Source organism: Rutilus rutilus, assembly GCF_951802725.1.
Source record: "Rutilus rutilus genome assembly, chromosome: 1".
In the NCBI taxonomy this organism is placed as follows: Eukaryota; Metazoa; Chordata; class Actinopteri; order Cypriniformes; family Leuciscidae; genus Rutilus; species Rutilus rutilus.
The window spans coordinates 53,403,299-53,416,898 of NC_140209.1; the positions used below are offsets into that span (position 1 = coordinate 53,403,299).

Here is a 13,600-nt window from a genome sequence, read left to right on the forward strand (position 1 = left end):
ATCAGGATTTATGGGAAGTGTTCCTGGTTCCGGCTGACCTAATCTATGCAGCCTAACATTGAATTATAAAAGTCTATAATGTGTTATGTGTATGCTAGGTCAAAGAGATGTGTTTTTAGTCTAGCTTTGAACTGACGTTAGGATGTTAGGAAGCCTGTTCCAAAGTTTTGGTGCTAAATAGGAAAAGGATCTACCACTAGCAGTCGATTTTGATATTCTAGGTATTATCAACTGGCCGGAATTTTGAGATCGCAATAGACGTGAAGGACTATAATGCGTTAAGAGCTTGCTCAAGTACTGCGGAGCTAAACCATTTAGTGCTTTGTAAGCAATCAGCAATATTTTAAAATTTATACCATGTTTAATAGGGAGCCAGTGTAGTGTTGACAGAACTGAGTTAATATGGTCATACTTCCTGGTTCTGGTAAGAACTCTAGTTGCTACGTTTTGGACCAGCTGTAATTTGTTTATTAAGCGTGCAGGGCAACCACCCATAATAGCATTACAATAATCTAGCCTTGATGTCATGAACACATGGACTAATTGTTCCACATTTGTCAATGAGAGCATATGACGTAATTTAGATATATTTTTAAGATGGAAAAATGCGGTTTTACAGATACTAGACACGTGACTTTCAAATGAAAGATTGGTATCAAAGAGCACACCCAGGTTCCTAACCGACGACAAACACTTGACAGAGCAGCCATCAAGTGTCAGACAGTATTCTAGATTATTACATGAGGAAGTTTTTTGTCTAATAATTAGAATCTCTGTTTTTTCAGAATTAAGAAGTAGGAAATTACTAGTCATCCAATTTTTTATATCACCTATGCATTCCATTAATTTTGTGAATTGGTAAGTTTCGTCAGGGCGTGAAGAAATATAGAGCTGAGTATCATCAGCATAACAGTTAAAACTAATTCCATGCTTCCTAATGATATCTCCCAAGGGTTGCATGTACAGAGTGAAAAGCAACGGCCCTAGTACTGAGCCTTGTGGTACGCCATACTGAACTTGTGATTGATGAGACATCTCTTCATTTACTGCTACACACCGATAACGGTCAGATAATTATGATTTAAACCATGTTAATGCAATGCCACTAATGCCAACATAATTTTCGAGTCTATTTAAAAGAATGTTTTGGTCAATAGTATCAAATGCAGCACTAAGATCGAGTAACACTATTAGAGAGATACAACCACGATCGGATGATAAGAGCAAATCAATTGTGACTCTGATGAGAGCTGTCTCAGTACTATGGTACAGTCTAAATCCTGACTGAAAATCATAGCAGATATCATTTCTTTCTAAAAAGGAACATAGTTGTGAGGATACCGGCTTTTCTAGTATCTTTGACAGAAAAGGTAGAATCGAAATCGGCCTGTAATTGACTAATTCTGTACGATCAAGTTGCGTTTTTTTTAACAAGCGGTTTAATCATAGCCAGCTTAAAGGTTTTTGATACGTATCCTAATGACAAAGATGAATTAATGATATTAAGAAGAGGATCTATGACCTCTGGAAGCACCTCTTTCAGTAGCTTAGTCGGTGTAGGGTCTAACATACATGTTGTCGATTTAGATGATTTAACAAGTTTAACGAATTCTTCCTCTTCTATAGCAACGAATGAATCAAATTTTTCCTTAGGGAGACTACAATGCACTGCCTGATGCGATACTGTAGTAGATGGTTGCATAGTTATAATTTTCTCCCTGATATTATCAATCTTATAAGTGAAGAAGTTTATAAAGTCATTACTGCTGTGCTGCTTGGAAACTTCTGGGCTTGAAGCTTTACTTTTGTTAGTTTAGCCACTGTTTCAAATAAATACCTAGGGTTTTGTTTATTTTCTTCTAATAGGGTTGAAAAATATCTAGCAGCTTTTAAGGCCTCTCTGTATGCAATCGAGGTCTCTTTCCACGAAACGCTAAATACCTCTAGTTTTGTTTTCTTCCAGTTGCGCTCCATTTTTCTGGCTGCTCTCTTAAGGGCCTGAGTGTGCTCTTTGTACCACGGCGTTGGACTATTTTCTTTAATCTTCTTTAAGCGCAACGGAGCAACTGTGTCTGGAAAAGAGAGAGTTAAAAGTTTCTGTCGCAATATTGAGTTCTTCTAAGCTATCTGGGATGCTGAGATGATGAAACTGATCAGGAAGATTATTAATAAAGCAATCTTTAGTGGTAGAAGTGATAGGTCTAACATATTTGCAACACGGAGTCCGCTTCGCAGCCTTGGCTAAATGAAGTTTACATGAGACTAGATAATGATCTGAGATGTCATCGCTCTGATGCAGAATTTCAACGGCATCAACATTGATTCCGTGTGATAATATTAGATCTAGAGAATGATTACGACAATGAGTAGTTCCTGACACATGTTGTCTAACTCCAATAGAGTTAAGAATGTCTTTAAATGCCAATCCCACTGCATATTTTTCGTTATCTACATGTATGTTAAAATCACCAATTAGGACTTTATCTGCAGCCAGTGATAGAAAGTCAGCAAATTCTTTGATAAAGTCTGTATGGTGCCCTGGTGGCCTGTATACAGTAGCCAGCACAAATCTCAAACGTGATTTATCATTTACACTATATATTGCTATATTAAGCACCAACACTTCAAAATAATTATATTTGAAACTAGATGTCTTAGTAATTCTAAAAATAAAACTTGTGTTAAAGGGACTTTGATGTTCATTTCACATTTCACTCGGCGGCCATCTTTGAGACCCCTCTTGGGCAAGCAAGTTAAAATGTATTTGATGTTAGTTAACAGGCTAGCTGAGGCAGCAACTACATAAAACGTATAATTGGAACTGTAAATAGAAAACACAACTACAAATAATAAGACATACCTAGAAGTTGTGATCCATAAACAACAGATTGTCCGGACAAAATGGGAACGGCTATTTCTTTCAGGAGAAGCTTTTGTGCATATAGCCTGCATTGTACTCTCTACTGAAAGCTTTTCTCCTTAAAACGTTATAATGAGGTTATAATGTTCAGGAACAGTGTTAAAAAGACATTTTAACCCTTCGTCAGCCTTAAAGGAGAACTCCGGTCAATTTTAACATTGAGCTAATTTTTGTGTACATTTGGAGTGCTGTCAGTACAGAGAACATCGACAAAAATCGGTGTTGCCTACACCGTGTTATCCTCGTTTTAAAATTTGCACCCTGTTGACTTCAATGGGGCAAGTTTTAAACCTGCTTTTAGCCTCTTAACATCCTTGATGTGTCATTACAAGTGCACAGGTCATGTGAGTGATTCCAGCGCACATACCTGTATTTACATCCTGTTTTCGGTCGAAGTCCACAGTAATCGATTGTCGAGTTCACGCGCATAGGTTTAGTACCTATGATCACGCGCGTGAACTCGACAATCGACTACTTTGGACTTCGACCGAAAACAGGATGTAAATACAGGTATGTGCGCTGGCTGAATAAACATCATTTTTTATATATTTCTTTCACATCTACTGCAGTCAGATTCACCCGCGTTCACTCAGAAGGAATCACTCACATGACCTGTGCACTTGTAATGACACATCAAGGATGTTAAGAGGCTAAAAGCAGGTTTAAAACTTGCCCCATTGAAGTCAACAGGGTGCAAATTTTAAAACGAGGATAACACGGTGTAGGCAACACCGATTTTTGTCGATGTTCTCTGTACTGACAGCACTCCAAATGTACACAAAAATTAGCTCAATGTTAAAATTGACTGGAGTTCTCCTTTAAGAAAACCTTTTACCAGGGTGGAAAAAACAGTGACTCTTCATCTTCTCTAACACAGCTTAGCCAGGCCTCGCCAACTTTTTTTGCGTATTGCGTGGGTAATAATCTCATTATTAAATGAGAAACATTATGATTTCATAAGATCTGGAAAAATCGCTTTGTAGCCTGAACAAGCCGTTCGTTGCAGTTCTTGAAAAGTGGACTCTGTAAAATAAAATATAAATATAATATAAAATTATAAAATATAAAGTGGAAAAGCACAACAGGACCCCTTCAAAGCCGGCTCCTCATAACCCAATTGAGTGGCTGCGCTGAGTCTTGGCACTTCCACGGCCAGCATCCACTACACTGGACCTCTGGGACTGCCAATGGGTCTCTTCCAGTTTCCTGCAACACCATCAACAATCCACATGTCAGGCATGAGGGCAGTGACAGCAACACTGACCTTTATCAGTCAGCTTTGTTCCTGAAGTCAGTCAGCTGTGTTTGTCTAGATCTATTACATTACAAATGCAATTCATACATGCAATGACTAGGATACACCTCTTTTATGATGTTCATGTTTCAAATTTCTAAATTAAAATTGATTTTAATATGAACAAACCCAGCAGGTTCCAGATGAATCACATTCCAAACTTTGATTTGAAACAATACTTACATCCAATCAGAAAAAAATAAAAGACTTGTGCCCGGTTTCACAGGCAAAGCTTAAAGGGGTTAGTTCACCCAAAAATAAAAATTCTGCCATAATTTACTCACCATCATGTCGTTCCAAACCCGTAAGACTTTCGTTCATCTTCCAATTACAAATTAAGATCTTTTTGATGAAGTCTGAGAGCTTTCTCCTCCATTGACAGGTACGCAACTAACACTTTGACGCTTCAAAAAGTTCATAAAAAGATTGTAAAACTAATCCATATGAATTGGGCGGTTTAGTCCAAATTTTCTGAAGAGACTATCGCTCTTTTATTCACAAGTTGCTCATCAACTCCCACATCAGTTGTGTTAAACGGAAGCTCAAGCATGTTCACTTGACGTGTGAAAACCAATGAGGTTTGATACATGCCTTGACAAACACCACTGATCATTTCACACATGCTGCTACTGGGACCAGAAAAAAAAACAGTCTGACTTTGTTTACCAGGCATGGATAAGATAAACACACAGCATAGGCCATAACCTTGTGAGCCTCAACTTGGGCAGAGACAGGGTATTTAAAGTTCAAAGGTCAAGAACAGCACCTCAGTGTTACCAGCCCTTCAACACCGTTAGCCTTGTAACTAAAATAGCTTGTGCAGTGTTCATTTACAGCCAACTTAAACAGCTTCGTTCTTCACTGCTGTGTGTGTGTTTAATGGGGTCCTATTATATCCTTTTACGAAGTCTTGATTTTGTTTTTGGGGTGTACTAGAATATGTTTTCATGCTTGATTGTTCAAAAAACATTATTTTTTCAAATTTTTACATTATTACAGCTCCTCTCTCCCCAGTCTGGTTGAACGTGTCGTTTTCGTTGAAGTCCCTCCTTCCAACATACGAAATGTGCTGTGATTGGTTAGCTGGAACAGTGTGTTGTGACGCAGAGCTTAGTGTGTGTTCAGGAATTGTCCCGCCCCTCCATAACCGCGAGCTCTACTCAGATGCAAATATTAATGATGGCATCAATTTCAAACCATTTCAAACCCGATTCAGACCCTGACAATGTTAACGAGCAAGAAGATCGTGCAGAACGGATTTCAAGCACGGACTTTGCAAGCTCGGATTTCACAGGTTGACCAACATAAAATTGATGAAAAATACTTGCCAAAATACTAATATGCCAGAAGTAAGATAAATCCGACAAAACCATGTGCTGTGTGTCATTCAGAATTGAATTGAGTGAACCATTTAATTTCCAGAATTTAAAATGAGGTGAAAAACAACAATTCGGAACAGAACTTAAAATTGTCCAAATCATATTTGGAAATGTCATTTATAAAATTTGTTTTCTGTTTCCACAACTGAACAAAAGTTCGGGGTAGGGAAATGTTTAAAATGTTTAAAAATAAAAATATAAACTCTTCTGCTCACCAAACAGTGAGCTTTTGATTAAGCAGTTTTTTTAATAAAAAATACAGTAAAAATAGTAATATTGTAAAATATTAATTTCCCATGGAAAAACATTGTGACGGGTCTAAAATATAAACACTTATAATATGTTCATAGTGAATCACGGTAAGACAAAACCATGTTTTGGAGGAAGGATTGATGATGTATTGACTCATTATTGTTGTTACATAGTGTACAAATGTTGTTACATAGTGTACAAATACAGTATATTCTCCTATCCCAGTTAGATTGATTGGCTGAAAAGTGTACAGTGTGTCATTGTGGCTCAATCAATACATTGCTCTGTTTGTTTGAGCATCTCGACATTGGTTGCTCAGTCACCGGCATGAGTTTAGGCTGGACTATGTTTGACTGACACAAATGACACAATAATATACAGTACGTGTAAAATAATTACTTTTTTAACCTAAAACCGGATAAACACATTGCATTAAACCAAATACACAAAATAATGTGCTTTTTAGAACTATCATATGACCCCTTTAAGTATACGCTAAAGTGTACTTCTTTTTCAAAAGGGTAATAATTTAATATTACTGCGTATTAAAATCAGTAACTGAGTCTGAATGTACTGTAAATGCCCCTGTTTCTCGATGAACACAAGCTGTAACTCTTGGGCAACTGACTGACCTCCTGGTTTAGATTGTGACCTTCTTCCTGCTGTTGAGCCTGATCCTGACGTGAACTCTCACCCTGACGTGAACTCTGAACCTAATCCTGGCCTGAGCTTTCGACATAATCCTCAATTATAACCCTGAGGCTGTTTAACTACAGGTGAACCGTAAAGAAGAAATGAAAATAATGTTAAGGAAAAATAATAACCCAATGCTAGGGTATTAAAACAACAAGGCTGGGCAATATATAGGTTATTGTGATTTATTAGTAATATTATAATATTTGAGTTTGATATATGGCCCAGCCCTTTGGAGGGAGGAGTTCTGTCTGTCTGACCTGCTCTTGTATGTCTCTGTATTGGCGGCTTCTCTCTTCCTCTCTCTCCTCTCTCAACAGAACCATCACTATTTCGTTCAGCTTGTGCACTGCAGTCCTGTATGAGGGTGTGTGATGTACAAAGGGCTCAAAATGTCCACCAGTGAAAGGAAATTGCACTTGCTTTTCTAATTTAATCAGGTCCAGATTCATGCACTTCTGCAGTGCAAAAAACAAGTGGGATGTGTTTCTCCAGAAAATTGAGGAGAAAAATGATTCTGATATAGCATCATTATGTCCAGATTCTGCTAACAATGAGAATGTCCTCACAAAGTGAGAAAGTAAGAAAACATCTAAAAATATTATAACTGTACAGTGGATATAAAAAGTCAGCAACAAAAGAATTGAACCTTTAATCTAAAAATACATTTAATTTTTCTTAAAACACTTTAAGTTTCTGTTATTATATTTTTTTCTATGAAATGTCACAGGTTTTTAGTGGCATTGCATAGGTTGTAATTTTTCCATTAAACGTTTTACATTAAACAAAAGTTCTGTTATGATTTATGTTTGTTTCATTTTATGACAAAAATGTATATCCACTATATCTGCACATCTTGTTTTTGACACTGCACTCTGACTGATGCTGCATGGTTTTAATGATCAATTCTGACCACTAAATGCAAAAAAAACTGATGCCATGTGAAACTGTGGGACATGGTTTGTCCTATGTCTCTGACGAGTGACTGGTTAATACCTCATGTCGGACATCTGCAGGGTCAGCTGCTTTATCTTTGAGGCGTCTGTGTCCTGATTGCTCTGTCCACAAGAGTCCACAAGAGAAAACCTTATAAGTCACACTAAATGTTTTTTGAAAATGTAAAAATGCAGAACGTTTTCTGTGATGGGTGGGTGTAGGGTTAGGGGATAGAATATACAGTTTGTACAGTATAAAAAACATTATGTCTATGGAAAGTCAACATAATTATATAAATTAAGTTTGAGTCTGAGAGTACATTTACATGACAACGATACGCTTAAGTTTTCCGCGCACAGACATTGTCAGAATGATCCCCATTCACACAGATCCGCAAAAACGACTAAAAACGCTGTATTCTGCTGCCAGTCCATTAGATGGCGATGAAACACTATAGACTTTTTTTTTTTTACTTTTTTTTTTTTTGCAGATAGAACAAATAACAGACATAGCATACAACATCACAAGACAATGATAAACATTAATTGGTAGCAGGGGATCCAAAAATAATATCAAAGAATTTCACACATGTTAGTGACTTTTTGTTTTTTAACAATTTCAAAGAAGATATAAAGCAATCAAATTCTAATTTAAACAGCTTAAATAAAGGGGATGAATTTAAATATTTTTGCTTATGAATATAAAATTTGGCCAAAAGTATAAATAAATTAACAATGTATTCCAGACCTTTGTCAACATTGTTTTCATAATACACAATAATATCCTTTAATGTAAAATAATATTTAATTTTCACAAAATTAAAGATAAATTCTGCCAATTCCTTCCAGAATCTTTGGGTAATTTTGCATTCAAAAAACAAATGCATCAACACCTCTTTCCCACTTTTGCAAAAAGAACATAAATCATCAATATCAGAATATCTTGCAATTAATGATTTAACAGGGTAAATGGTATGCAAAATTTTAAAATGTATTTCTTTGGTTTTATTATTAATGCAATATTTAAAGGGGATTAACCAAGCATTCTTCCAATTAATATTATCAATAATAGAGTTCCAAAAAAATTTTCCTCTAGGTGCTATTTTATTTTGTAATTGAAATATTGTACAAATATGTTTATTGTTACATTTTTTATCAATCAAATCAATGCCGTTTAATATTAATTTTGGATTTGTCATTAATGTAGAGTTATATTGAATATGACTTTTGAATAGATGAATCAGAGTAGGGGAGATAGCTTTAATGACAGAATTAAATTCCTTAAAATGCACAGGAAAACTATGGATTTGCATGAACTGTTCGTATGTTAAAATATTTCCATGAATATCAAACATATTTATAAGATGATTAATATCCCTGTTAAACCAATTCCTTAAAAATAAGGATTTATTGGCAACCAAAATATTTGCATTATTCCATATAAAGGAAGTGTGAGGAGAAAAATTGTGTGAGTAGCATGAAACACTATAGACTGAACACGTAATACGCATGTGCATGACGTCATCGTTTTCACAGATTCATGTTTTTGATGTTTACACGGAGACCGCTTAAAAAATCTTGCACTTTGAAACCCCTTTATCAAAAGTTGTGTTTTCAGGCTCCCAAAACGTCGTTGTCATGTAAATGAACGACCAAAACACATAAAAAGTTTTATATTTTTAGTTGAAAATGGTGTTGTGTAAACAACTCCTGAGTTTGACCTACATATAATTGATGAAAAATACTTGCCAAAATACTAATATGCCAGAAGTAAGATAAATCCGACAAAACCATGGGCTGTGTGTCATTCATAATTGAACTGAGTGAACCATTTAATGAAATGAGGTGGAAAACAACAATTCGGAACAGAACTAAACAAATTGTCCAAATCATATTTGGAAATGCCATCTATAAAATTTGTTTTCCGTTTCCACAACTGTACAAAAGTGTGGGGTTTGGAAATGTTTCAAATTAATTTCCTGACGGGTCTAAAATATAAACACTTATAATATGTTTCCCAGACAGCAACGTAGTGTCGGCCCAGATCCGGCCCACATCTAGTACGCATGTATCAGATGTGGCCCGGATCTGGGCCGACACTATGTTGATGTCAGGGTTACCATAGTGAATCACGGTAAGACAAAAACATGTTTTGGAGGAATGATTGATGATGTATTGACTCATTATTTAAATGTTGTTACATAGTGTACCTTCAAATATATTCTCCTATCCCAGTTAGATTGATTGCGCTGAAAAGTGTACAGTGTGTCATTGTGGCTCAATCAATACATTGCTCTGTTTGTTTGAGCATCTCGACATTGGTTGCTCAGTCACCGGCATGAGTTTAGGCTGGACTATGTCTGACTGACACAAATGACACACTTCACCTTTTACAACAATAGAAGTCTAGGGGAAGTTCTGTTTAGATAATTACATAAACTGTACCGATGAAAACAGCCTTTAGAGGAACTTGACTATCATATAATCTGATAACCCTAAACTGTGTTTTTAAAGAGAGGGTTAGAGGAAAGGTTAGGTTGGATTATTTTCTCTCATACCTTCGCTTTATCTTCTAGAAGAATGTCCACAAGATTCCTCAGATAAAGCAGCTGAAACAGCACATCGTCAGGAATATGCTGCTCTCCTGCAGACGTCACAAACAAAATGTCAGAAACATAATTACACAAGTATATTAACAAAAAGTAACTTGCCTGTGAATAAAAATTGGTACCCACTTCATATTAAGTGCATTTAACTAGTACTAACTATGCACTTATTGTGTACATTTTTACATTGACCATGAATTTTTATAAAAATACCTGCATGTAATTACAGCTGTAATTAATTTCTGTAATCACATCTATAATTACACTGTTAACCTTCGCTTACAGCTTAACCCACACTTAAACCTAACCTGGCTCCGCCCTCCTACGTACTTCTGCTCAATTTTAATTTTCCTTCAGTACTCCGTCTTGGTTTGCGGTATATTCGTGGGTTTTCTCCGGCCAAATTTTTACCCGTCCAATCAGCGAACAGAGGGAGTGGCTGAGAACGCAAGTTTGAGTTGTAGGGTTACATCACGACCAAACGTTAGCAATTGGTTATGGCAGATCCAGAGTGGCTCTGGGCAGATCCAATAGTTTTTAACTTCAGCAGAGTACCCGCCTACAAGGAAGTTAACGCTCGTCAATGGAGTGGCCAGACTCTCTGTACAAATGAGATGTACGAGAGTCTGGTAGGACTACCCTTACCACCAAACCTGTCCCTAACCTTACCCGTATCCACCTCAATAGCAGCACAAGTGTTTTGCAATACAACATCAATGCTGTAATTACAAATATTTTTTGATGCAAGTACATAGTAGTTAATATAAATGGATATATTTGATTGATTTGCAGGTGTAAAATGCAGATGAAGGCACCTGTAATGCCCGATTTATATTAAAGGGGCTTTATATAGAGTTAAGGCACCCTTGTCATTAGCGACAACGGTGGCCTTTAAGTGAAAAGTCAATTGTTTTTATTATTGTTGTTTTGGACCCCATTGACTTCCATTGAATGGAAAAAAACTGTCTTCAAAATATCTTGTTTTCCATAAATAAAGAAAGCCATACAGGTTTGGAATGACATGATGGTGAGTAAATAATGACAGAACTATCCCTTTAATCCCAGATAGCTACGTAGTGTCGACCCAGATCCGGGCCACATCTGGTACATGTGGATTCGATGTGGGCCGGATCTGGACCGACACTATGTTGCTGTCTGTGATAAAACTTGTTTTAACATCGGCATCTTTTCAAGCCATAAGCCTCTTTGTGAGGTCACCATGAATTATAAATGTGATTAGAATTCTGAATGAATAATAGAAATAACGCAGGATGTTGTCGGTTGAGACCCTGCTGTGTATGTCGTACCCAATGTAGTGAGGCGATGCTGCAGATATTGAATTTCGTTCCGAAGAGCCATGTGTGCTTTCATCTGTCTCACACGGGTTTCCAGACTCTCATGCCTGTCACTCAGTCTGCCCACCTCCTTCAGAGCCTCTACGGTCTCCGGGCAGCTCTCGTCAGACAGGGACTGATTTGGAGAAGAGAGATCTACACCAGCTGTCCCACTTGGACCTGCTCTTTCATCCTCGATCGGGCTACCAGGGTTCAAAGGGAGGACGGGTACGGAGTCTTTAGCGGCAGAGACTGTGCCCTGCAACCCCTGTGAACGCAAGAGGGAATGTCATTTACAAAAGCACAGTTCATGCCACCTGAGGCTGAGATGAATGTCTTCGTTTTTTGGCCTCAGTTTCTGTTTGTAGATGTTGGTTATGCATTTACATTTAGCAAATCATTCATTCAGGTCAATGTTTGCCTCAACTGCAGCTGCCGCCTGCTCTGACAAAACAATGACTGCAATAAGAACCTGTGAGATTTAGGATGGTTGTGAAAGGTTACTGGCTTCTGAAAACCCCGCCCCCGGGAACGCGATTTATAGATTATCAAGACAGAATATGCTTATCAATGACTAGAAGATAACTACACATAAGCTACATAAATTCATCAACTAACCATTCAGAAATATTGTCTACATGTTGTCACTTCTTCTTGAGTCTCTCCATCTTTGTCTGACTGCGGTTTGAACATAAAAGGCTAAAAGTTTTTTGAAATATTCAGTGCGTGTCTGTGTTAGGTAATCGAAGATGCTTACACGGCGCGTTTTTGCTCACCCTCAAAAAGTGCTATAAAAACATGCTATAAAAAAATATCTGTGGGGTGTTTTGTGCACTCTGGGAACATCAGAGACTTATTTTACATCTTGTGAAAAGGGCATTATCGTGTGAGGGATGTAAAGTGACTTCTGTGCACAAGAGGCTTCATACATTGGCACATTTTTGACAGTGGACTTTCTTTATTTGTGAAATTTCATGAGGGTGAATTTGAATGAAAATACAACTCTAGCAAAAAGAACAAGGTAATTAACATGTTTTTGGACAAAGACAAGAGTTATACAGTGTTTGTGGACACATAGCATGAAAATATGATTATGTTTTTAGATGGTAATACCATGTTTTTGAGCATGTGCCATGGTAATATATATATAATACTGTTATATGGGAATTTGTTTTAGATGTGCATTAAGGTAATACCCTGTTTATTTTTTTATTCATCTCTCTATCTATTTAGGTAGTGTTGGGACATATAACAAAGGAAATACTATGCTTCTAGACCTTTTTTTAAATATCTGGTAATACCCTGTTTTTTATATATATATATATAAAATACCATGGAAATACTATGGCTGTTACCTTGTAGTACCTTGTAAACACAATGGTAAATGAATATAGTAATTGGTCAGTTCCATTTCCATATTATGTGATGGTACACCAAATAGTACTGTCATGATTCTGCCTTCTAGTCTTTGATTTTTCCCTGGTCCTGAGGCAGGATCATGACAGACCCATGTTTTATGTGTAAGCACATGGCCATTTGTTTGGGCTGTGTGCTTGCGTTGTCTCGTCACGTAACCCCGCCCACTTGTTACCCTCGTTTAGTCTTCATTGCTTTACCCTTGTCACCTGTTTCCCTCATTAGTTTCTCCCTATTTAATCCCCTTGTGTTTGCTGTCCTGTGCCGGTTCATTGTCAATCAATGTGAAACCTACTGTGAGTAACCTGTTGAAAGTCTTGTGAAGAGTTTGATCCTGTCTTAGCTGTTAGTTTATTGTTCAGTTATCTGTCTTAGTCTAGTCTAGTCTTGTTAGGCTTAATATTGTTGATCCTGTCTTGTTTTGCCCCCTCGTGGGTTTTGTTTTCCCTGTTTTTCTGTAATAAATGTAGTTCACTTGCATACTGTCTGCATTTGGGTTCATCTCCTTGCACCATCATAACAGAATGAACCGGCCAAAACCGAACCCAGCAGACATTATGTCCTCTTATGTCACGCATAACCCAGATGATCTTAAGGATTGGTGGCACAGGACCATCGCTGACTCTAAGAGGGGCAAACTCCCGATTCCGTCCCAGGGAGAGCTACCATTGAAGGAGTATGCTCGGGTCGCGAACGAGAGGCGGTTTTTCCTGCCTGATGTCCTCCTTAACCGCTACCTCATCGCGGGTCTCAACGTCCCTCCACCTCTCT

The 13,600-nt window shown here is 37.3% G+C and overlaps 1 protein-coding gene across 1 annotated transcript in view; it reads right to left on the reverse strand.

Annotated features, from left to right (window-relative positions):
• The window catches only part of LOC311298754 (uncharacterized protein), a gene marked incomplete at its 5' end in the record, with an annotated part of 59,242 nt that overhangs the window by 37,113 nt on the left and 8,529 nt on the right, over nucleotides 1-13,600 (reverse strand). The window contains 3 exons of the mRNA XM_084421958.1: nucleotides 7,535-7,596; nucleotides 10,032-10,117; nucleotides 11,387-11,681. Of these exons, the coding sequence (XP_084278084.1) occupies nucleotides 7,535-7,596; nucleotides 10,032-10,117; nucleotides 11,387-11,681 (443 nt within the window). The remainder of the gene's footprint in view (nucleotides 1-7,534; nucleotides 7,597-10,031; nucleotides 10,118-11,386; nucleotides 11,682-13,600) is intronic.